At 43.2% G+C, this 25,873-nt stretch overlaps 2 protein-coding genes across 10 annotated transcripts in view; one reads left to right on the top strand and one right to left on the bottom strand.

The window, feature by feature from the left end:
* fndc3a (fibronectin type III domain containing 3A) overlaps nucleotides 1-14,640 on the bottom strand; it is a 41,053-nt gene extending 26,413 nt beyond the window's left edge. For 2 of the 9 annotated variants that reach the window (XM_040175526.2, XM_078102541.1), the window contains exons 1-2: nucleotides 3,268-3,423; nucleotides 1,850-1,925 (exon numbers count right to left, since the gene is read on the bottom strand). In XM_040175526.2, the coding sequence (XP_040031460.1) occupies nucleotides 1,850-1,925; nucleotides 3,268-3,387 (196 nt within the window). In that variant the 5' untranslated portion in view covers nucleotides 3,388-3,423. Of the gene's footprint in view, nucleotides 1-1,849; nucleotides 1,926-3,267; nucleotides 3,424-3,764; nucleotides 4,290-11,374; nucleotides 11,521-11,612; nucleotides 11,702-13,997; nucleotides 14,139-14,274 lie in introns of those variants that run through there. The other 7 variants (XM_078102731.1, XM_078102669.1, XM_040175556.2 and 4 more) reach the window with 7 other exon arrangements.
* A 2,381-nt stretch (nucleotides 14,641-17,021) lies between these two features.
* On the top strand, nucleotides 17,022-25,209 carry rcbtb2 (regulator of chromosome condensation (RCC1) and BTB (POZ) domain containing protein 2). The gene is made up of 12 exons (XM_040176847.2): nucleotides 17,022-17,317; nucleotides 18,373-18,507; nucleotides 19,107-19,257; nucleotides 19,502-19,668; nucleotides 19,858-20,016; nucleotides 20,392-20,499; nucleotides 20,581-20,723; nucleotides 20,962-21,152; nucleotides 21,664-21,790; nucleotides 23,275-23,414; nucleotides 23,511-23,641; nucleotides 23,794-25,209. The coding sequence occupies exons 2-12, from the start codon at nucleotides 18,382-18,384 to the stop codon at nucleotides 23,932-23,934; spliced, it is 1,584 nt and encodes a 527-aa protein (XP_040032781.1). The 5' UTR covers nucleotides 17,022-17,317; nucleotides 18,373-18,381; the 3' UTR covers nucleotides 23,935-25,209.
* The last annotated feature ends 664 nt before the right edge of the window (nucleotides 25,210-25,873 follow it).

The raw sequence follows: 25,873 nt of genomic DNA, 5'->3' as shown, positions 1-25,873 counted from the left end.
TCCGGCAAAGGAGATTGCTGGGAATGAAAGAGGTTAAAGCTTAAACCTAGCTCTGCTAAATTTGATTATATTTATACGCCGTTTATAAGTTGTCAGTACGATTTTAAGCGCCTACATGAAATTTTCTCTTAGCGGGAAGAGCCTTTCACAATTTAATTTGAAGATGATTTTTGGAGCCTCTTGATTCGACATAATTATCCACAGGCGCATAGATACTAAGCTCTCACTTACAGGTATGCAAATTGTGGGTATGTGTAGGTGCTCATGGAAAAGCTCTAAAATGTTATCTTCAAACGCCATCTCTTTAAATTTCAAAACTGATTTCAACTAGCCAGAAATGACTAAATATAGGGTTCTTGCACCATTTCAAAACTAAAATTGAATGCTTTTTAAGACCTTTTTAAGACCTCAACAAATATAATTTAAGACCCAAAAATGTCACAATTCCTTTGGAACGCAAATTATTGCCTCCTACAATGGAAATCAAAACTTTTTTTCAAATTAGGAGATAGTATAATAACTGACAATAACCCTTCCAACACTGTTTGGCCAATATAGATGTAAACAATCAAAGTGATTCCTTTGTGATGCAGAAAAGAGCCAACATAACATACATAGGTTTGGATTACACTAAACAACACAATGAATTGCGAATCGGGGAACATGGCAGCAAAGACGCCACGTATGTCATCATTAGATTTAAAAGAATTGTGCCTCGTCACAGTATGGAGAACCCACAGTACCTCTGCCTTTTGGGTGTCTGGTGTTGAAATGAAACTTGTTACAGCCGACTGAGAGGTGGCGTGTGAACTTGTAACGTCGTTAGGTCGTGCTGCAAACAATGCAGGGATTAACCCGGCCCCGCTATGGCTAGCTGCTGCAACGTATCGCTGGTGCTTTCCTCCTTTCATGTGCCCAATGGTCCCTAATGAAAAGGTCTTTTTGCCTCATTGTTGTTTTCAACCAGCGCCAACCACCTCCTAAATTCCTCTTCCATCCACTTGTCGTTAAATTTGCCCCACCTTCTTGCATTTTCAACCTCACATCGACAACCGCGTAATGGCGACACGCAGCCTGACGTCAGCGTCTGTAGCCGACGTACCGTAAACAGCTATTAAATTGCGGAGACTCATTTCGCACAATACTAAATTAATCAACTATTAGATGTTTTACAATGCGCCACTGTGCTTTCTCGTCGGCATGAAGCGCCCTGGCAAAAAAAATTGTACTTACAGTAACTTTACGTGAAATTTAAGACAATTTAAGACCTTAATTACCCAAATTTTAATTTAAGACATTTTAAGACTTTTTAAGGACCCGTGGGAACCCTAAAAGAATTAATTTAATTTTTTTGTTTTGCACCTTTCAGAGGTTTAGCATATTTGTTTATTTGCACATTATCGTGACACCCCTTTCCACTAAGGTGAAAGCTGAGGACTGAGCATTTTTAAAATCAACCATACTTCTTCTAAAGGCAGCCCTGTGAACGGTGTAGCAGAGAAGGCATTTATCTTGCGGTCACAATGGCCTGAAACTCCGTCTTAATGGGTCTTCTGCTCTCACTCGGACACTCTGTGCTGGCGCAGCAGGGCTTTGCAGCAAAAGCTACAACAAGACATTAAACACGCGTCGGTGTACATTGTTTTATATCTTCATGTTTAGAAGGTGATGCTGTGACTTGGATGAAACTGATTTGATGACTATTTATCTTGCTGCTTTTGGGATTGGTACATCCGAGCTATATGTAAAGATGGGGCTTAACTGTATCAAAATAAATCCTCCAACTGTGTATTTGAATTCCAAATGACACTGAGAGGGTAGACACATAATAACAGACCAACGGTCTTACCTGTGATACACTGAAATTGACCATCCTCCCGTCGAATAGTGAAGGCCTCTCCTGGGTTTACCTGCACCAGGATTACCTGTGGAGAAACACAAAAGAACAGTTGCAGTTAAGCAACTAGAATGAACTAGAATGAGCACAGCATCATTCTGAACTAAAACAGCCTCAGCGTCCGCTGAGAATAAGAGCAACACTCGGGCAGGTCACCTGCCTCAGGTCTCAACCACTCCAGTTGTTTACAGTGAAAAAAGGCATTGGTAACGAAACCAACAGGAGAAGTGAAGCGAGAGGACTGACTGACTAAAGTGGAGGCGTGACTCTGCTCATCAGTTTAGCTGTAGGGAAACGCATTCAATAATTAAATAAGAAAAAATGTTTTTGTTTTTACATGAGACTAAAATGTGGACACCAATAATCACAGCAGCACTTGCCAAGCTATGTTTGTGTGTGTGTGTGTGAGAAACCGACTGTTGAATGCAGCAGACACAATCAATACACAAACTCTAATGTTCTACACCATTTTTCACTCACATTTTAAAAATATTATCCATAGTTTGGGGTATTTTCTCATCGCAGGACCATATAAAGAAAATACAGCTTGGATTTTGCATTGAAAATGCATTTTCCTTCAATTTGGTTTGCAAAAGCATTTTGAAAGCCTAATGAATCAATAACTTAAGGCAAAAAACCACCATCAATTTTTCATAAAAACCTCATTAAGTTTTGGACCATGAAAATATGGTCCGGATCTCTTTCAAAACACAAAACAATGAAGTGGCTGTTCATTTTGTAAATGAATGAGATGACATGGTTAAATGCCCAAGCTGATAATGCATGTCTTGTAATGCCTTCACTTTTATCATTATTTACAAAACTCATTTTTCTTTCTGTAAATATGACAAAAACAAGAACCACCTGTAAATCTGGGGAGAATTCATCTAATGTTGCAAAAAGCCAGAAATGCCCAAACAAACCTATTGATTTAAAAACACAAAAAAGAAAAGGAAAAGGATTCATGACCTAGTTTTAATGTAGAGCAAAACCACTTTCCTGTTCTGGAGTCATCTTGCCTCCTAAAAGCTATAAACTAGAAACCTCACAGACTCTAAACTTACATCCCCATTGTATTCACAGAGTTCAACATGACTACTGGAGACATCGGGTACAGACTGCTCCCCTCCACTGAGTCACGCCGCTTCTGTCATCACAAAAGACTTCAGAATATGCCTCAGAAAAGCAGGTGCATTATCCCCAAGGAAGGAGCTTCTCAAACCCTTTGACATCCCAGACAAAAATTTCATCAGAAATATTTCCCCATCCACTCAGAGCTCCACTAAACTCTTCAATCTCTTAACTCCAGAAAGAACCCGCGCATTTCGGGCTTTTCCGTTGCCCCGTCGCCGCGTGTGGCCGCTGGTTACCTCGCTCTTGTGGAAGTCGCTGTCATAGAATCTACACTCCCCTGGCAAAGGGCTTTGGCTACGGTTCTCCCCGAGCACGGCCATCATCAGCACCTCCATCATCTCCGACACTGCTCCCATTCATGTGCTCGGCAGGGAGCGGAAAGAGAGCTTTGACTGCCCCACACGCGCATGCGTGCGCGTGCACACACACACACACACACACACACACACACACACACACACACACACACACACACACACTCGTATGTATGTTCACACACAACCACACAGACCGCGGTGGCAGCAAGTGTAGATGGTGGCAGGTGTGGGAGAGGGAGGGGGGCAGGGGGGATGATGTGGGGGGTTAATTGAATCAAAGTCAAAGCACTCCACAGTCAGGTGCGCGTGTGTGCGCGTGTGCCGTCCAGCGCACGCTTTGTGAAGCAACATTGAAATCAATACAGATACATTCATTGCATGGAATGGTGCTGGCAAAAGACGTGACTGCTACTCACTGTTGCCCGCATTGCTTTTTCTCATCCAGGCGTCGCTGTTCACGCGGTCAGAGAGAAAAAGAAGAAGAAGAAAAAAAAAAAAGAAAAGATGCTCCAGGGTCTGCCAGACCCTCCGGCACTTCACCCAACCCTCATCAGAGATCACATGACCTGCGATGCCAACACCGCTGGCCAGGCTGATCCTTCACACCCTCCAATTCCAACGAACTCCTGCACAAAATCCTGGCAACGGACCGGCGAGAGGTGGCGGCGTGCAGCGGGAAGCTTATGTGTGCGTATGGGGCTCGGTCTCCTGCGCTGGAAAGTGTGGCGTGAATCTGGTGTTTGCTCAGCGTGGCTGAGCCTCATCTGCTCCGCGCCGGCACTCTCTGCAGCAGCAGGGCGGCTTGCTCGCTCTCGCCTCTGGCTCCAGTGCAGCCTCCCCACCGGCAGTATCCACGGCAACCCCCTTCAACAAATAAGCCACGGCGATGCCCGTGCCAAACCTCCAGTGAAGGGATTGAAACCTTATCGGCAGTGTCCACTCTGGGGGGGGAGGAGGGAGGGAGAAAAAAAAAAAAGAAAGAAAAAAAGAAAAGCAAACGTGAGAGGGATGATGCCTCAGTTTGCTTCTCAGCTGCCTTGTTCCGTTCTGTCACAGACTGTGAGGCAGCTCCGGCTAACGCCCGCCGCGCTCCTTAGTGTGGTTCATTTAAATAGCATTCCATCAGGGCGTGATCATAACACAGCTTAGCCGGTAAAGGTATAAGAGGTCCATGGTATGGGGGGAGTTGGGGGGGGGGGGTAAGGGTTACTCCTTTGTTCTGCCTTTTTTCACAACAAAAACAATGGCGTGAGGCAGCAGAGCGACCCACGCAGCCTCTGAGGCTGACATATACGACTACGCTACAGTCCCTCTCCCTCCCCCCGCTTCTCTCTCTCTCTCTCTCTCTCTGTTTCTCTCAGTACCACGCCATACACCCGCTCTTAATACACCAATCGATGTGGGAGGAGACGAGGTGGTGGGAGTTCAATTTCAGAACTCCAGCGTTCAGTGACAATTGCACCCTCGAGTTCCCCACTGTCACTGGGATCAAAAAGCAGCCCGCCGGCACAATTCGTACGGCGACACAATAAACAAGAGCTCTCAGGTATTTGGTGCTTCGGTAATATCTGTCCTCATTCATTCTGAAAAGGATCAGGCATTAAAGAGACAGCGCCGGGTCCCTTGATCAGCGTGTTCCAAGTAAGATTCTCTGCGTCACTGATGCTGCTGCGCAAGGGGTCCACCTACGGCACATCCTCCACAAAATGAAATCCTCCGCTTCTTTTTACTCAGTGTAAAGACAGAAGAAGAAAAAAAAGGGCTGGGATTTAGGTACTGAAGCTGATGTAGCCACCAGCAGCAATGATCAGTATACGTATTAAGGATTTAGTGAAATATAAAGTCAAGAGGAATTTTGGAAGACAAAGAGTGCCAAGAAAACACTGTAATAGCGGGCTGGACTTTGAGCAAATCGGAGCGGTTATGGAAAGGATGCGGAGAAAAGGACTAATTTTTCTATGATAATCATGCCCACTTTGGGCTTATCATTTTATACATCTAAAAAAATCCACATGCTGAAATGAAACCAAAAACACAATTAATGCAGCTTTTATGATCTTCTGCTAGGGAAAATTTGACGGTCGCCACATGGAAATGAGTTTTGTTGGAGGGGGGCTAAAGAAAAAAAAAATAATTGTCTGGAGCCTTATAGATCAGCGATATAATCAAACGAAGGGAGCCGTATCTGCCAATATGGATCATCAATGAAAATCAAGTGGTATTGGTCGCAAAAAAAAAGAAGAAAAAAAAAGAAAGAAACTTGACCGGATCCGTTTGCTATCGTTTTTCTTTCGGGCTGAGCCGATATACGATAGGAACAGTTTTATGGTGCCTACAAAAGCTTAATTTACAGCGCTGCTGTCAGATACACGCAAACTGTGCCCCTGCTGTAGGATCACTGCGGCCCTGATCACATGGCTGCCATCACAATGTGCACGAGGACTTCCTTTGGTGAAGTGTACAGACTCCGAAAAGGTGCATGGATACTGCAAAGGTTACTTTACCTCACGCACGAATAAGCGCTGCGATGTTAAATGCTTTCTTACTCACGTTCACCAAAGGGAGGATCTATTTACCAGATTTACCTTTGAATGAAAGAAGCCATGCATTAAGAGAAACAACGGCAAAGAAATACTCACAGAACAGTATTTCCCTCGTGAAAAATATCTTGTTGCCACCATTGTAAAGAGTGTGAACCCCCCTGCAATGAGAGTGTGGATCATTTGTGTCGGCCAACGCTGTGTTTTATTACCCAGGAGAAAAGGCTCGCTCTGCTTCCATGGCTGTTAGCTCTGACGTTTCTCAGACGTCGGTGACTCACAGCTTGGGCTTCGCACTATTTGTTCCTCTTAATTGTTTACCGTGCCATGATGTGAACTAGCAGCTGGCCGGACAGGAAATAGTAGCCAAATGGCACGGGGGAAAATCCTGCCAGGTGGCCCAGTCTACCTGATGGGGTACACTTACATGCGCAATGAAAATTTACGGCAAATTGATGATCCTTCACCCTCCATGACGGCCTGGACACAGGGGGGGGGGGAGATAACCTATCCAAGGAGGTCTGCAGAAGCAAGTCCTTTTAAATAAAAGCAGCATCATGGAGAAGTTATCAAAAGCACACCATGTTTCCAAGCACTTGTTCTATGTTGATTCTCGTATACATTATTATTCCTACTATTTAATCATATCATAAACCACTACTGATTAATGATGACTAAGGACAGGGATTTTGGTCACCAAAGCTTCCCATCCAGCACGTCGCACATTATTATTGACTTAACTCTGCAGCTGCAGCCTGCTGAGTTCTCAGGGGAGCCCATTTGTGTCCACGTATTTGTGGAACAGAATTCTCGATTTTTTTACTCAGAATGTTTGTAGCAGTGCATCATGTGCCTTTCAGCCACAGCGTGGCCTCTATAAGAGAGCGCGGGCGGCGATCAGGAGCGATAGGACCGCAATCTGAGATCAGCGAACCGCCTATTTGGATGAGGCGCGAGTATTTACTATAATACAATATTATGATTGCGCTGATTTTGGCCCAAAAACATAACACATTTAGTTTAAAAGTATAAATGAAAATATACAAATTAGGACTAAAAAATTTATTGATTTTACTTTTTTTTTTTTTTACTTTTTTTTTTTTTAAGTCAGGCCCCAACAATGTCCTTAGACAAACTTTGGATACGAACACCTGAATTACGGCGTAAAATTAACTGAAAGTTAAGTAATACATAACTCACATTAGCAAACCAGAATGACATGCCATTTTTTTTTTCCACCTTCATTTAATTAGAGAAGTCACTTACGTCCTCATTAGTTCGGTACGCGGTGCTTTGTAGTGTCTCTGTTTCTTTGGAAATTTGACGTACCGCCATTGAACTCATTTGAAATAAGAGCTATGACGAGAATCAATAAAAGAAGCCTCTCCGGCATTGATCGGGCCGCATGGTTCGAATCATTGCCCAAGAAGTAAGGAGGCTACTGCTTTAAAAAAAAAGAAGAAGCTCCAGTAGGATGCTGCTGCCACCACCTCCTTCCATCTGGCTCCTCGGGAACACAGTCCAGACTTGTGAAATGCTTTACAGAGCGTAGTCCTTCCAGAGGAAGCTACGCTACTTTAAACTCATGTCAAAGTCGTCCTTGACGTCCAGGTCCTTCTAGCTTGGACAGTCAACTTGCTTGAGGGAAAAGTCAGAGTAGTTTTCTCATTTGGCTGTTTTTAATGAAAAGCCGTTCTGGGCTCTGGCATAAATTTATGTTTTACATTTTTAAAAAGTCCATTTGAAAGGTTTTAGTGCAAAGAAAGGAACTGATTGTGTTACAAAAATTACGTGAACAAATTTCTAATATGTACAATTAAATCACTTTAGCCCATCTATTTATTTATTTTGTCACTTATGATGTGTATGATTTATTATAGGAAACAAAACACTATCTTAAGCCAACAGAACCTTCTGCTTGATCAATGTTATGCCTGATTACTCAGTATGCAAGGGACCATGTTGCACAGTATTAAACATACACGTTGACATTGGATGGATTGTACTAGAGTTTGCTTAGTGTGTTCGCTGCATGTTGATCAATGCAGTGCCTGTACATGAACGGTTATTGAGCGGAGATCAGATCAGTATTTGTATTGACTGGATTCGCCTGATAAAATAAGCAGCACGGGTTCGGTTCTCACTGTTAGTGTAGTAATACCGGAATGGTTCGTCTCACTGGTGTGGAGGAAAGTGTCCTTTCCAACGGCTGAGTCACACACTGTCCACCTCCTCACAAAAGTTGGCCCACCCCCATCTTCACAGATGATTCGCTGGCGGACGAGGAGAGCGAGCTGCGAGGTTTGTTGCTGTTTTTTTTCCCCTTCTTCCTTTTGTCACAACTTCTCGAGTCCTCGGGCAACTTGTGAGGGGCACATGTCCAAGGCCCTGTCTTCTGTGTCTGGCTACAGCGTAGAAGGCCAGCACTGAAGGCGGCGGAGTCGGGGGCGAGGTCTCACTATCCTACAGTAACATTAGCCCACACATGGCACGTAGCCACAAGCACACTACACATTCAAGGCTTTGTGTTCTCTCACACAACCAGTGTAGTCAATCTCACGGTATAGAAGATATAGAAACTAAGCAATGATCTTATATAAACATCATTAGAATAGAAAGGGAATTCAAACCAATGAAAAAAATGTCTTTAAAGATCTTTAAACTACACTCGTTATTGTGAAAAGAACTGCCAATGAACCATTTTCTACTTTCAGCTTATGATATAAAAGGTCTTATATCATTTTCAGTCTGTCAGGATACAAACGCAGTCGAACAGAAAAAAAAAAAAAAAACATACAACCGGAAGAATATTGACGCAAGCACAAAGAACATGAACACACTAAATGGAAGGTCTAATTAAAAAGGGTAATGAACAAAATGGAAGAAAATATACATAGCCATCAGCACAGACAACAGCTAAGTATGTAAGCCATTAGCTGGGCTTAAACATTGACAGAAACGGACTGATTCATCCGTTACCAATGTAGCTACAGGAACAACTTGGGGGAGGGGGGGGGGGGGGGGGGGCTAAATGGATGGATGGAAGCAGTGAATCATACTGTAGCCAAAGTCATCTCTAAAAAGGAATCATCTCAGGTAATGACACCAGGACTACAGCCTCTTCTCTGACTCAGAATAATTGGTCCAGCAGAGCATTACTACCGAGCCGATGCCGGGATAAGGAAACCTAGAACAAAAGAATGTGATTTCCTCACAGCTTCTCCGGCTAAAAGGGTCAACGAAGGAGGGGTCAGCCATCGCTGTAAATCCTCTTCACTGTCAGCGCAGCTCTGCCTCGCACTGTCAGGGCCCCAGACCCCTCCAGTGGCTCGCGCGCCTTACTCCGCAGCTGTCAGGATATTCACACACCTCCTCAGACAGGCGCGCACGCACACGCACGCACGCAAATAAGCTGCATCTTATTCACAGCGACTCGTGGACAGCGGCCCTTAAAAAGCCCCTTGTTGAATAATTCAAAACAGACGCAATACCCCGCGGATTTGCAAACAGCGAAACATTTAAAAAAAAATTAAAAACAGAATGTAAAAATTGAAGTCACCATGAAAATATCAGTATATGCGTTATATTTCTTTCAGCATTACCTTCAGTGGAAGACATTCTAAGGCTAGCTCGCCGTGCTGGCATCACGCTCAAAAAGGTAAAAGCTGAATGAACCATTACACGCACAGAGCTGTGTTGAAAATGACGGCTACAGATGGATGATGCTGGCCAAAAAAGCACAGCATAATAATTCCGTTATGGCAGCGTTCAGATCACTGCAAACCCAATGGGTGCTGTCCAACAGGTTTGGCTTCATGCCGCCCATTGTTTGCTGCCGTTTAAGGCAGCAGTAGGCATATTTTGACAAATATTTTGACATTAATTATTTTCTATAAATTGCTGTTTTTTTTCATGAATAGTAGTTTTTGATTCTGACATAATTTAATTAATATAGAATAACCAAAATCAGAACATGTATATGGTAAATCAATAGCAATAATAGTATCTGCTTGTATATTATGTATATGTAGATACGTATCTGAGCGTAATAATACCTCTGCGTAAACAAAGTCGTTGTGTTCTCACTCAGAATCTGCTCCGTGTTATCCGATACTTGTTATTCCTCCGCATAGCACATTTCAACAATCATGGACATGCAGTGTCTCAAATGGGTACAATCAGCAGGGCGGAAATGATGGGAGCCAGGTAGGAACTGTCTGCAGCAGCACTCCACTACCTCTGACAAAAATTTAAAAAACTGTAGACACAGACGAGCCCAGGCCGTCACCTTTGCGGGGAGGCTGTAAGGGAACTAAATTCCATGAGAACCCCCGCCCACAATACAACCGATTCAGGCGGGGGGCTTTCCATTGCAGAAAATGACAAGACGGCTGGAAAGGCATGTTCATAGGGCGGAGCTAATATCGAGGAGTCTTATCTCGACAAACTGAGCGAGCCTGGGGAAATGACGGAAAAGCTGTAACTGCAGGTACCGGCCTCTCCAGAAGGAAGTCATGGAAACTGAAGCAAATTGAACAGATCAGGAAATAGCCGAGGGTTGTCAAGGCCACTCAATCTCACTCTGATACTCACAAGCGTTGATGGGGGATATCTCCCCATATCCTGTGCTCGTACCGCAGAGCCCAGTATCAAAACCGAGAGAGAGTTGTAGTTCCTGACTAACATGCACCTGTTGCCTGTGAAACGAGTTCCATAACCATATTGCTGAGTGGCAGCAGGTCCGTCTGGCTGGTTTCAGTATTTATCCAAATGTGCATATTTTGTTTACCATCTGAAAACCAGTCACTAGGTTTCATGAGAGGTACGGGGTTGGTTGCCGTTGTTAATGTAAATTGGAAGGAAACAAGAGTTTAGATCCAGTTTACAGCAGACTGATGAGTCAAAAATGATTTTTCAAAATATTGCTTTCGAGATAAAAGTTAGATATAAAGAAATGAATTGGAATTAAACCTATTCAGAGAAGTGGCATTTCTACGTCGATCATATTGACCAACTCTACATGCAGGCACCTTTTGATTTATTATTCCCTTACCCACACAATGCTGGCCATGGCCTCCGCTGGACTACGTATCAGGCCAAATTCCGCATTAGCGTTTCACTGTTGTGCTTTTAAAAATCAGGCATAAATTGGACAAATATTTCTGACAATAAGACAAGCTAGCACTAGCTATTAAGCCCCCACCCCGCTCTTATATTAAAGGCTCAACTACTTGGAAACACACACAAAACAGTTCAATAAAAGGCTAACAATAGAGAAAATAAGCCAGAGGCACCAGCTCTTACAAATCCCCTCAACTGTGATTACAAGGCACACTGCTGTAGGCACATTGTGGGAATGTCAGACTTGATGATGCAGTAACTGTAGAATAATAGCAGGGAGACATGAGCAGTGTTTGCCCTCGGTTTGCAACCTTGCGGCAGGGGAAGGTAAGTGGACCGGCCGAAGTTTATGGGTATGACTTTACCTGCTGGGGGCCCTCCCCATTGACCATGGTTGGGGGTGGCGGTGAGGCCAGCATTGGGAGGTCAGGGCTGAGAAGCTGGCTGGACTCCAGAGGTGAGGTGTGGTCTGCCATGTCTCCCTCATTCACACCAATGAAGAGGGACCCTCCTGCAACAAAGACACTGCGATCAATGAAAATGCACAAAGTAAACCACCAAGACTCGCGGTGGTGTCGACTTCAGGTCTTCCAGTCATCTGACCTGTAATGAGAACCACATTTACCCACAACGCCCACAGGATGTGGCTTCTCTCTCCCCTTCCCCAGTCTACAGCGTGAGCTCTCGATCACCTATTTGGACAAATATATGTATATTTAAATTAGGATTGACTAGGCTTACTTTGAACACCATGAAAAGTGGATTTCTTCATGTTTTTCAGATTGAATAATACAACAAACAAAAATAAAACATTCTTGTTGATTTAAGCAGTGTGTTGAAAAATGTGTTGAAAAATGAGGGATGAAAAAAGACATTTTGAAAGAGATGGCAATGTCAATTATTTCTTATTTATATTATACAATAACAATATGACAGTGAAAATATACAACAGAATACTAAAAAACATTTTGGTTAATGGGACACAAATAACCTCTAAATGAAGTGTTCACAGTAAAGATGTTGGGATATAGTCAATAATAAGAATAATAATCCTGTGAGAAGCTTCCCTCTGATATATGTTGAATGTTCACCTTAACAAGTTCAAAATAAACATTTTTCATGTCACAATTAAAGAGGAAAACACAAACCAGACATGAGATGGAATACTGTGCATAGTATTTGGTACATAGTATTTCAGCTGACATGTAGTACCGAATTATTAATCAAAACAACAGGTCTGCAGATCCTAGTGTTTAACAAAAATGAGGGAACTATTGAGAAGAGAAGGTAATTAGTAATTGTTGTTGTATATGAGAAAAAGCTAAACCCCTTCAGATGACAAAATGAATTGTCTGTCAGGCCACGTAACAAATAAAAGTACGTACTGGCACCCAATGTGTGCTCAAATCCTTATAATCCACATAACAAATAACCACAAATATCCAAAAGATGACCATGGTGACATAGAATGTCTAGTAATTTCAAGACGACAAATGCAACATTGAGGTACTTTACCGAAGTAGATGTCAAGTCAAACACTACTGGAGTACCTACACGCCATGGCATATGACTATAAAGGGCTACACTGGATGATGACTTATATAAGTAACAAGAACATCACATTATTTCAACAAACAACAGTACACCATGACAGAATTGTAACACGTGTCCTTGAACCTAATTACAATCTAGCGCATGCGCCCCTAAATCTCAGTGATCTGGCTTATCTCTTAGCTTTAGCCGCTCCCGGCCTTAAGCTTAAACAGTGTCAGTTCGCCGTGCGATGGTCAATATAATGGCTTTGACGGAACCATCAATAGCAGTGGAGGACCGACATGAGATATCATCACTTGGCATATTACCCTCCAACACCAGGCAATTCCCCGTTGACTCCTGCTCAAGCGTAAAGTCATTTGCGAAGACCGTAGTTCACACAGCAGCCAGCTATGGGTTCGACACAAAGGGGGAATCCCTGATCACAGAGGCTCCTGTTGACCGCCCACCGTTCATGAAACTCTAAACAGTATTCTATACTTACGTTAAAAAACTATATTCATGATATATTGTCCACAAATGACATCATTCATTAATGGTGGAGTCAAGTGTTTTTACACTCCTGTTTTCAGTGTTAAGAGCGGCCCTGTCACTGAATCAGTGCCATGTTTCATGCAATAAACTAAGTACTCTCCCTTCTTAGATCCTGGACTCTCGGAAAACAATGTGGTAATAAAAAGTTGACAATAAATAATCAGAGGTAATTGCACTAAAGCCTGTGCACCGCCTTCCCTGTCGCAGCACCATAGACATGACTTATACGTGGATATTGTGGTAACATCTGTTGTTGACTGCGGCTGACGGAGGAGTCAACTCGGGAACAACAGCTGGTTTTCAGTTACAGTTTTGGGTGCGAAAGGGAAAACAAGAACCCTGCGCCCAGCCAAGACTTGACGTTACGTCTATTCCACTTGGGCGTGGGTCAAAACAAAAACAAGTAAAATGATCGGGGCAAAATAACGTCAGTTTCTGATAAAGGCTGCGTGGTGGAACAGCTGTTTACACGCACAGCGGACTTCCCCGTCGCCCGCCGAGCCGAGCCGGTCTCTGCCGTCTTACTACGTAACGCGCCACCAATTACGAGCGCGTTTGACATTCCGCAGAAGGAAAACAAAGCGGAGGAAGTTGATGATCTTTTAGCTTTTCTGGCTATGGCTGACGTTAACGTTGCCCACAGTTAGGTTAGCTTGCAGCAGGCCGAGGCGATTGTTTACTCTAGCGACAGGTGTGTGTGTGTGTGTGTGTGTGTGTGTCCTTAACGTTATGTCATAACGTTAGCTGCTCCGTATCTAACTCCAACATTACATGGAAGTTCTCTAAAGTTCATTCGCAAACGATGACCCTTAAGAGCGCGTAGCTGCAGTAGCTGCCCGTGTAAAACGCAGCCACGTAACGTTAAGTGGGTTATTGGCAGCTAACGTCAACGCTACTCACCCTGTCAGTGGGCTCGGCGGCAGCAGCCTGGACCGTCACGCCGATGACTCCCCGAAACGTTTAACGTCAACGAGCTCCGATGACCAGCTTACTTTTTCTGTTGTTCTGCGGCACCCCGGGGCGGTTACCTTGCTAGCTACCCTGGATAAACACAAGACAAGGCAAAATGTGACATGCTAAGCGTTAGCTACCTGGTGCTACCCAAAGGCTAAGAGTTAGCAAGATGAAGATTTGCTTTTCTCGTAATTTGAACGACGGCCGCTCGCTTTGACTGCACCTAAAACAGAGCGAAGTTACTAGCGGGACACGGCGGCGGCTCTAGGCATCGATAATGTCGGCCTGGTTGCCAGTTTTATCGAGGTAGCTGTCCATCAAACCCTGCTCCTCGTATAAAAGTCAGGAATTTCTTCATCGCTTACGGGGTTCTGTGTGCGCATGCGCGTGTCACCGCAAATCGTGACGAATCCCAAAATTCCGAGAAAGCGAAGATAAACATTTGTTATATCGTCACATTGTTTAAATTTTGCTCGTGTCGTTGTTCGGATCAGAACGCTGTATAATTGAAATCAACTTAATCGGTCAATCTATATTTCTAGGTTGTTGTATTTGTTTTAAGGTTGACGTGTCCCTGATCTGTTTGATGACCAAAGCAAGTCGCAATAAAGCAACAGTAAGAAACACATTCAATTGAAGATGCGACCTTTAGCACTGGTTCGTGGCCCACGCCTTATTGGAATTTCCAGACCTTCACGGCATCATATTGCCTTCAAAGGAATTTATCGATATTGATTCATTATTTTGACCATGCGTACTTGTAATTCAAATAGATTTACTTCAAGGATCGATTAGTCAACGCGAAATAAAGGCGTTTCAAATATGTTTTATGCATTTCTTTATGTATTAAGAGATGGCTTGTGATAATCTATCTATCTATCTATCCATGTATCTATACATCCATCAACATGTCTTATATTATATAATTATGGTGCTAACCCCCGGTTATCACAAGGTTCCCGGATATTGATTCTACGGTTTGACAGATTACATCATAGACGGTAAATCAATCAATCGTCACAACACTGTATCACATACTTCACAGAGCAGAGCCTTGGTTGTGTGAAGCCCTTCACATTACAAAGTATGCAACAGTGACAAACGCCAACTTAGACATACATAACAATTGTTAAATTACATCCGTTGGTGAGTTCAAACACTATATAATGAGCTTACTATTACATACAATAAATAAAACATTACTTAAATAAGGTATTTTTATTTTATCCAAGAAACAAACATGTGCAAACACCATGTGTAATATGAAGGCTAAAGGTGTACGAGGACTATTTTAAATATTATTTCAGGATTTCTTTTAAGACACAATCCTACTCATCGACACATGCTATGCATTTTTTTCAAATAAAATACCAGCTCATCAACATAAGGTTTATAAGGCCATCCATGGCGCCACCTGCTGGTTGCTGTACATATATAAACAATGTATTTGCATTTCAGTTAAATGGTAAAGCGTTTGTCGTCCCTTTGTTGAGTTCTTTATATTGTTTTGAACCATATCACCTTATAAGTGGTTGTCTAATAAACATAAACATAAACATAATTGTTTTGTTGGTCTATGAACAAAAATAGATACTAGCCAAACAACACCAGGTTGAGTTATCCTGGCAGGAAAAACATTTGATTTAGATGTGAACATATCAATGTCCTAACTTATTCACATTACACACACACGGTTGTTCATTATTAGCCTAAGTTCTGAATATTTTCCTCAAGTAAAATCCCTCTCCAAGACCATATTCACGGTGAGAAGATGATGACGGTGCAAGTCAGTAGAGAGAGAAAGAAATTGTCTTGAAACAACAGTCAAGTATGTTCACTCAAGTCCTTTGCAGCCCACGGAGTTACTGAAATGATGTGACACTGAAGCTAAAGGTGTGTTTTGTAGATGTGGATGTGGTGAAAATACTATAATAATATGTAATTATTACATGCACAATAATTAATGTGCCATGCTTCGATTGGTTAAGATTGTTGGAGACGAAAGAATACAACAGGGAGAATATTGTGAATGTCAAGCATTGTTGAATCCTAAGTATATAGATCTAATTGGGGACCTGAAATATCAGCATGCTTGCTGTTATTCTGACAAATACATATCACAGAAAAGGAATTGAGATTGAGGGTGTCGAAGGGTGTTTAATCCAAGGCAACATGTAATAAACACTAACATGTTGCAAGCTAAATATGAATGTCTTCATGCCAATATGCAGCTAACATCCTATAGTATTATCTTTTTTTCTTCAATTATAGTTAAGAGGGGACAATGCACTTAAATCTGTCATGTAAACATGATAGATTTATAAGCACAGACTCATCAACACAATTAATACCCACACATAAGCAGAATTTAACATGCCGACTGTATGCACATTAAAATGCATACAATATGACCCTTCCTTTGGCACCACCGTGAGGTTAACTTTTACACTTTCTATTGCATCCAACAATTGTTTTCTAGTATGTCATGAGCATCAGAGCTGCATGGAGAGGTGTGACATGTGTGTCTGTTTTCACTATAAACGAACTTTGATACAATCACATAATAAACAGCGTCATGAAAGTTTTACTTTGCATCAGGTGCATCTGCGGGCAGTATGAATAGTGTTCACATGATATTAATCTTGCAAAATAAATAAAGTGTGATTTTGTAAGGGTTTAAATTGTATAATGTAAGGATACATACAAATGAAAAATCAACACAAAATGTCTCTAAATTGTTTATCATCGCAACTCTAATCTGTATTTAATCTGAGTAAAACGTTTTTCCATGTATTCCAATACAATATGCAATGATAATACAGCGACTAGGTTTTCTTGCAACCGTTTACTTTGGCTCATGGATGTGTATGTATTTGATCCGCAACTTTTTATATAGTCAGCTGCTTCCCAAAACACGATTGAAATGATCTAACTGCATTTACATTACTGACAGGTGGGTATGATAATTTGCCCCCATAGCACACGTTAAGCGCTCCGATCTCCGACATTCATGAACGCACCATGTTACAACAGGAAGTACGGTGATGCGTTTTGGTCAGTCGGCGGCGTAGCGACCGAAGCTAACCAACCATAACAAGGTGCAACCACAGCAACCGATGCGAGGATAGATCCGTAGCAGACTGCCGAGACGATTCCATCTGCAACTTGACTCGCCAATAATGTTGGTCGACAAACTGTCAATGTTTCAGTGTGTAGGGATTAGAAAACGGCACCGCGGACGAAACGCTAGCTAGGACAACGCGAAGGTAACGTTTACGTCAGCTGCAGCTCCCAACGGCGATAATTAGCTTAAATGCTTTCTGTTGAAATGTTTACTTGTATAGTCAGGACTAATGCACATTGGCAAAGTCTTACTAGTTAGTTGCATGCCAACTTGGCTAGTTAGTTTAGTGTTGTGTAAAGTGATTTGCCATTGTCTGATCTAGCGTTAGCGTTATTAACGTTAGGTAAAGTGCTGCACGTCTTTCTGCAGTTAGGAAGACGTGGTGTTCACCAGGTCAGGGCTCCTGCCAAGTATAACGATTCATCATCGAATAGACAATTGCCCCATTTTTGCCAGGACAAATTCGGACACAGTTTCCTAATTAATTTTACAGCTTAGAATTAATCATAAATAAACGATAAATGTTTCCCCTTTCCCTTTACTTTTTCCTTATTTTATTTTTATGCCACTGAGCTTTTAGTTTGTGTATGTATTGATCCTGGACCAAACTGAGTGAAGATGATAAATCAGCTTCATTACATACCTATCAAATTGTGTGTCATGATGTAAATAAAAAAGAAGAATGAGTTGATCCATTTGAGGCTGTAGATATGGTGGAGCAGAGGAACATGTCGAGGTCATGCTGAGAGTAAATACAATTAGTTTACTTAAACAGGCATACATGTTTTAATCTGTCGACACAACCGGGCTAATTGTCCTCTCGCTCTCTGTGTCGGCCACTTTTGAGACATGGAAAACCGTCTCTCATCTTTTACTTCATGCATTGATTTCTTAAGACTGGACAATAGTTAACTTCCAGTTTACATTGGTCACAGTTTAGCATATTCATTAAACAGTCTAGTTTTACATTGTTCTGAAAAGATGTTTACCATTTAGTGTCTTTTTGACAACTTTGTCCTTTAAAAACCACAACAATAGGAATTATTGTGCAGTGAAGAGACGGTAAAGCGTATTAGGTTCTTACATTTCCATAAGTGTTTTTTCTGTCTTTATTAATGATATGGATATTTTTTAAATCAAATCTCTGTATGACTTCTATTCACATTTGTCTAAAAGTGTTTTCTCTTCGTTTCCTAGCTGAGCAGTATGCTGGAAGTGGGGAAGTGGCCCGTGTTCGCGCTCCTTCCTCCTGAAGAACTGCGGCTTATACGGCAGGCTTGTGTCTTTGGCAGTGCTGCGAATGAAGCCCTCTATGTCACAGTTAATGACGAGGTAACACTTTGGCTTCTATCCTCTTGTTTACATGAAGATGTGGTGCAAGACCCAATAGACCTAATATACTTTCATAATATTGGTCAGATCGTTGACATTTAGAAGTGAACAGAAAAGTGCTGCAGGCCTTTGGAAAGCTGTAGCTTGCGGTTCCAGGTTCAGAGATAAGCAGATAGAATGAGGCTATCTTTAGCCTTACAGGCCTAATACCTGAGCAAGCTCCATTTCTATCCTCTGGAGAGGCAAAGGCCGTGTCTCATCTCTCCACTCTTGCTCATACGTTTATCCCTTTGGCCCAAGAGGTTTAAGTGTTTACAGAGATATTTCACTGAGATCTTGAAATCACTTGACACACGAGTAATTGAAACTCATTAATTTTGATTAATTGCAATAAAAGTTTGTTTTTCTTCTACAAATGAAATCTTCTAAATTAACCATTAGTCACTTTAGAAATTGTCTATTTTAGAATTTTAGATTTATTTTATTGTAAACACAAAACTACACACATGTGATCATCTGGGAGGCAGAATTTCATCTGGTAGAACATGTTGAACTAGAGAGCTTTGTTAAATAACAGAAATGGTCTTTTTTTTTTGCAGGTCTTTGCTCTGGGCACCAACTGCAGCGGCTGTTTAGGCCTCGGAGACCTTCAAAGCACCATTGAGCCGCGCCGGATTGATGTGTTGTGTGGAAAGAAGATTGTGTCCCTGAGCTATGGAACTGGACCACATGTGGTTATCACTACTGCAGGTAATCCAGTCCATATTTGACTTTGACATCACAAACGACAAGATGCCTCGTGCAAATTTCTAGAATCTGTTTTTATGTCAATACTGCCAGGACACTATAAAACCCCCCCACCTAATTTAAACAGAACAGCGCTCTAAGCTATTATAAATAGATTATTAGAGCCATTTGAGGTCAGCTGCCTCTCATTAAATGATAAACTATGAATCATTGAGACTACATGAACTGTTTGCCTGCTGCTCTGTAGATGGAGAGGTGTTTGCTTGGGGCCATAACGGCTACAGCCAGCTGGGCAATGGCACCACCAACCACGGACTGACCCCCGCCCTGGTGTCCACCAACCTCATTGGCAAGCGAGTGACCGAGGTGGCCTGTGGCTCCCACCACAACATTGCCCTCACCACTGATGGAGAGGTAACGCGTCGTCGGTCGCGTCGTCGGTCGCGTCGTCGGTCGCGTCGTCGGTCGCGTCGTCGGTCGCGTCCTCGGTCGCGTCCTCGGTCGCGTCCTCGGTCGCGTCCTCGGTCGCGTCCTCTGGCCAGTTGGTTTTCGTCCGAGTCGGTGCATCTCCTCGGCCGTTGAACATGTCTTCCTGTTTTTCAGGTGTTCGCGTGGGGCTACAACAACTCGGGCCAAGTAGGTTCTGGGTCTACGGTCAACCAGCCGACACCGCGGCGGGTCAGCAGCTGCCTGCAGAACAAAGTGGTGGTGAACATCGCCTGTGGTCAGCTCTGCTCTATGGCCGTGCTGGACAACGGAGAGGTAATGGGTAAAACAGCAAGACAATCAGTGCTGCCGCCAGGTCACTTGTAGTGAGCGGTCATCTTATTTTAAAGGGGGTTGGCTATGTAACACACCTGAATGAGCATCATGGCTAATGATTATATGTCCATTTAATAAATAGACCGGTTCATTAGAAAGGGAGCTGTCTCTACCAGGAACACTGCGTTCCTCTCTGAACGCATCCACTGAAAGAGTGGCGTGACAGATTTACATAAAATGCTAATTAACTGTCTGATCACTTGAAATATATGGAGGTAAAAGCCAATCGATGCAGAAAATAAGTAACCTTAAACAAAAAGAGAAGAAGAAGGCAAAGAAGGCAATGTCTTGTTTAAACGTGTCCCCTGTCTGTAGATCTATGGTTGGGGCTACAATTGCAATGGACAGCTCGGTTTGGGCAACAATGGGAACCAGCAGACCCCCTGCAGGATCGCTGCTCTCCAAGGTATCAACATTGTCCAGGTAAGAGCCTTGGGGCGACGTCTCCTACATCTCTTGTTTTTTTGATGATTCCCTTTCAGCCTCAATCCCTTGTGCACACAGGTTGCCTGTGGATATGCACACACGTTGGCACTCACAGACGAAGGGATGGTTTACGCCTGGGGAGCAAACTCATATGGGCAGTTGGGGACGGGCAACAAGAGTAACCAAGCTCTCCCCACCCTAATAAACACTGACAAGGAGAGGTCAGTACCTGCTGCTGAATTAGCACTAAAGGCCCTGAGCCACAGCAAAAGGTCACAGAGGGGCCGGTGACAAGATCCTCAGACATTTAGCAGCTAAATGCCTCAAAGGCATAAATAGTTTTAGAGTATTAGAGCGCTTTGTAGAAATCGATTGGTCGAGGGCCTTCTTTGTTTCTTCTGCATGAGACGGCTGTACATTAACAGTGGTTTAAAGTTTGACTTTTTTGTTTTTCCCCAGGATGGTGGAGGTGGCTGCATGTCACACCAGCCACACGTCAGCTGCCAAGACGCAGAGCGGGCAGGTTCTGATGTGGGGTCAGTGTCGAGGTCAGGCTGTGGCCAGCCCCCACCTCACCCACTTCAGCAGCACAGACGACGTGTTCGCCTGCTTCGCGACCCCAGCCGTCACGTGGCACCTCCTCTCAGTAGGTAAGTTAACATTGAAGACACCCCTCTACTCCTCCAAGGTAAAAGATGGTCATATATGTGTGTCGCATAGGAGCAAATTCCTGGAAGTGGTTTAAGAAATAAACAGGAAAGTCTGTTTCCTGTGCATGTCAAACAATCGCGTGTTTATCGACTGATTCCGTTTGAACTCGCCTCAAACGGAGCAACACAGACATTTCCTGCTAAGATCATTTTCTGTGCACACTGCATTTTGTAACGGTAGTGAAACAAGCCTCTGAAATCATTGGTGTACTCGCAAGTGCAACCGGTTTCTGTTTGTCACCTGTTCAGGGGGGAGAGTCGTATACATGCGGTCTAAAGGGATCTTTTTTTTTTGTTTTATAATAATTTACGAGATTTCAATAAAAGAATGCGCATAAGTTAGCTGTTCCTTTTACAATGAACTATTGTTACAGGACTGTACAGCACTTTTAACTTAGTGTTTACCCACTTTCAGACTGTATGTATGAACTGACTTCTCTTTTGATTTTAGATGGCGATGACTACCTGACCGTTGCTCAGTCTCTGAAGAGGGAGTTTGACAGCCCGGAGATTTCCGACCTCAAGTTCTTGGTTGACGGGAAGTGTATCCACGTCCACAAAGCGCTGCTGAAGATCAGGTACTTTAAAAGGAGAGCAACGAGGCGCAAAGTAAAAGAATTTTCAACTTATTTTAACTTAATTTATTTTCAGTGCAGTAAAGCCTCCTCAAAAATGAAAGTGATTGTCCTGAAAAGCAGTTTAAAACAACACGGTTCCCATTCAACCGGTCACTGGTAAGGTGCACAATGTTGAAGCATTTTGAGCTGTACTTGCTCGCACACGATTTATTTCACATCAGACTTCTTATTTTGGTTCTTGGTATTTTTGGATGCACTTGGTCTGCAGGTTTCGCTCTCTGATGTTGGGACGCTGTGCTCTTTTCTTATTTGCTCGACCATGTTTTTAAGAGACAATTTTCCTCTCCTACTCACCAGAGAAATCCCGCTTCTCCAATCTGACTTTCGTATTAGTCACATGAGTGTGTTTTTCACATTTTAGAGGTTGGGCTTGCTCATGAGTAATAGAGGTGCTGGTCTTACTTTGCTAATGGGTGCAGCATGTACCCAGTGAATGCTTTCTATATCCAAACTCAATATCCTCATCTTTCCTGTTTATGTCACAGGGAAGAAAAGACAGACCTATTATTTCCTACTTTGCTTTTTATAACTACAGTTGAACACAAGGTCCTGTGTCCTTTGCTCTTTCTGCAGCGTCAGTAGGAAGGAGCCATGCGGTCTGCGGCGCTCACACGGAGCTGCATGCAAAGCGAGCGATCACATGCATACGACACGTTTTAGATGCTTAGAAAATGACAATTCAGTTGTTTGCCTCAACCGTATCCTGAGACGAAATTATGGGAGGGGGCGGGGTTTTGAGCCAATAGAGATTAGTAGCAAGGAAAAATGGTAATCAGTATTTCCAATGCAGAGGGATGGAAGGAAAAATACTTTAAGTTTTAGTTGTTGGCGAAGTGCCTTGCTGCAGGAAATGTGCATTAAGAGTGCATTTCCAGTTGGATTACAGGAGTACATGACTATATATGTATATTTTCTTTCCATGGAATTATAATTTTACAATACTAGTATATTACATATGGCTGTTTCTACATACTTGTCAGTGTCAGTCTAGTGGGGGTAGTGGTGGGATTCAGATTTAACAGTATGGGAGAGAAAACACGATTTACATTCAGACATGAGAAGCACTACATGCACGTTTTAGTTCCATAACTACTCTGAGTGTTTACAAAGGTTGTGTTTTGAGATTTCTGCAGGTATTGTTCCTTCATATATTTGGTCCATTGATTTCCATTAGGAAAGGTAATTAGGACCCTGTTGACAGAGTGGTGTGAGTGATTACAGCAAACATCCAGTCTCATTATTCTCCCTCTGGCAAATTCACGTTTCATTTTCATTTTTGAATGAGTGCTGTGTGGTATTGATTAATGCAGTAATAATCCCACCTACTGGTCAGCACACCTTTCTTACAAAGTGTAAAGGTATGACGAATGGGCTAACACATGCTACCTGTGGCGTCTCTTATGATCCCTTTCTTCCCGCCTCAGGTGTGAACATTTCCGCGCACTGCTAAACGAAAGTGACGAGGATGCCGTAGAAGTTCACCAGTTCTCCTACCTCGTGTACCGAGCCTTTTTGGAGTACCTCTACACGGACACCATCAACCTGCCACCAGAGGATGCAATTGGTAAGCCCAACAAAGGCGCCGCACTCCTGCACACACTCAAAGTCGACGCGGGAGTCCCTAAACCAGCTCACCGTCGGCTGTTCCTTCCGTGTGCAGGCCTGCTAGACTTAGCCACCTACTACCGGGAGACCAGGCTGAAGAGGCTGTGCCAGGAGACAATCAAGAGAGGCATTTCTGAGGAGAACGCCGTCACACTGCTCTCTGCCGCTGTCAAGTATGAGGCGCGGGTAAGCTCATAGCTCCTGGCACACAGTCAAACACCGTGGTGGCGTTGCGGGGGCCCCCCCTCTCTCCTCCCCCTCCTCCCCCCGCTCCCCTACTCAAGTAGCTAGTCAGTTATACTCCTCAGCAATGACCAGACAGCCCTCTCCGTTTTTAGGACCTGGAGGAGTACTGCTTCAAGTTTTGCGTCAACCACCTAACGGCTGTCACGCAGACCCAGGCCTTTGCAGACATGGACCACGACCTGCTCAAGAACTTCATTAGCAAAGCCAGCCGCTACGGGGCCTTCAAGAACTGACTAGAGGGCCCCTGTGGCGACGGACGCGGCGCGATGAGGTCTCAGTTTGCTGGGCTCCCGAGAGCCGACAGTGGACCGAAGTAAACGGCAGGCCCGGTGAGCACTCCGCAGCCTTTGTCTCTGGGGATGTTAAACACCGCGGAGAGGCGAATGGCTTTAGATGGTACGCGTTGCCAGCCCGAACCTTAAAACTATCCCACGCACAGCAGCTGCTCGGGGCCGCCGATGTTGGGTCTCCCCACTCGCTCGAGCAGAGATGTGCCACAGTGGTGGTCTTTGTGTCGCTCACAATAGGCCCGGCTGCTTGTGTCTGAATTGTTTGATCAACAGTCAGATTGGGTGCCTGGTGGCAGCAGCCAGCTCAGACCGGATGCCTGGAAATGCTGCATGATGTCCAATGCGATACACGGTTTTGGGTTTGAGGTTTATTATTTTTTTTACGAGTTTGGTGAATAAATTTATCGATGCGCATATCACAGTGTAGCCATGACGTAACCCTTGAAGTTATGCTGCTTTTCTGTGACGCCTTGATGCTCCATTCTGGATTGAGATTTAGTATTTAATGAGAAAAAACTCACGCCGTTGTTGTTTTTAAGAAAGCATGTGTGTCTAATACCCTTTTTTGATGTACAGCTATAGCTTGTATCTGGTCAACAAGACCATCTGCTGTCTCTCGCAAAAGTTAAGTTTGCCACTTTGTTTTATATTGCAGCTTTTCACCTTTGCCATCCAAGCGTGTGGTTACTGATTGATGTGGAATCAGAGCAGTGAGGTCCAGTGTGCACAGTTTGACTTATAGGAGCATATTGACTCCTGTGCAGCCTGTAGGTGATGTCACACTGTAGGTGCAGCTGATTTCTACTGTGGCGTTCCATTTGCAATTTGCTATGTTTACAAATATTTTAAGGTTTTTAAAGTTTCTTTTTTATCATTATGAGTGTATGTTTGCAGCAGAATTCTGTATTTCCTCTAGTCCCCTGGTAGCACCTTGTGCAAATTAAATAGTGCCGGCTTGGTAGAATTGCCAACCGACTGTTGAATATAGGGCCACGAGGTCTTTTAAATGTAGTCATTAGATACATTTCCCTACATCTATCTAAATAGACATGCAACAAAATGCTCTTTAACAAGCCAATTATTGTATTGTATATTTTTGGGAAACATTTTGATAGTTACAAAAGAATGCCTGTGTTCTTATTTTGTATGGAAAATGTAATATGCGCCACAGGGGCTAACTTTTGTAATTTTAAATAAATGAAATGCCGTAGCCATGAACTTTGTTGTATGTGTAGTTGTTGTCATTGGTAGTCAGTCTGTGGGGGGATAATGAGCAGCCTTTACGAATATGTAAAAATCTAGTATTGTATAATAAGTTCTATTAACATATTTCACCCACACATGTTTTGCAGCTACCAAAACAATAGTGTGAGAACTTAACTAGGACCAAGCCATAGGGGTGGGGGGGGTGACTCACTTGTTGGTGACAAAAAGCCTGCTGAGGATACAAAGTGACTGCCTCAAACACATGTAGAGGTTAATTAACTGCCTCAAACATCAACTCTAACGTAATGTCCTACAAATGACATGTCATGCTCCACACATACCCTGCATTTTTGATTACGTTGTTTAACAATTTGATTCTTATGTCCCCATTGATGTGTGTCACACAGAGAAGAAGGTGGGGGACAACTGGGTTGGTTGTCACACTTTCTACTCCCGCGTGATTTGCTCATCATCAAAACATTATTCAAAAGTCGTTCCTACGTTGAATAGCAGCTCAAGTTGTTGGCTTAAAAGGCCCAACGTATTGTAACAAAGAGGGTAATTGACTATCAAAGACACTGAGATCCAACCCCATCACGGGGACAGCGGTCACACACTATGGGGTCGGTTGGTACAATGTTATTCCAATGGCAACACTTTTAAAAAGTAGGGAGAA

The sequence above is a fragment of the Gasterosteus aculeatus genome, chromosome 1, assembly GCF_964276395.1.
Source record: "Gasterosteus aculeatus chromosome 1, fGasAcu3.hap1.1, whole genome shotgun sequence".
Classification (NCBI taxonomy): Eukaryota; Metazoa; Chordata; class Actinopteri; order Perciformes; family Gasterosteidae; genus Gasterosteus; species Gasterosteus aculeatus.
The sequence above is the reverse complement of the archived record's forward strand: the minus strand, read 5'-3'. Positions and strand labels throughout refer to the sequence as shown.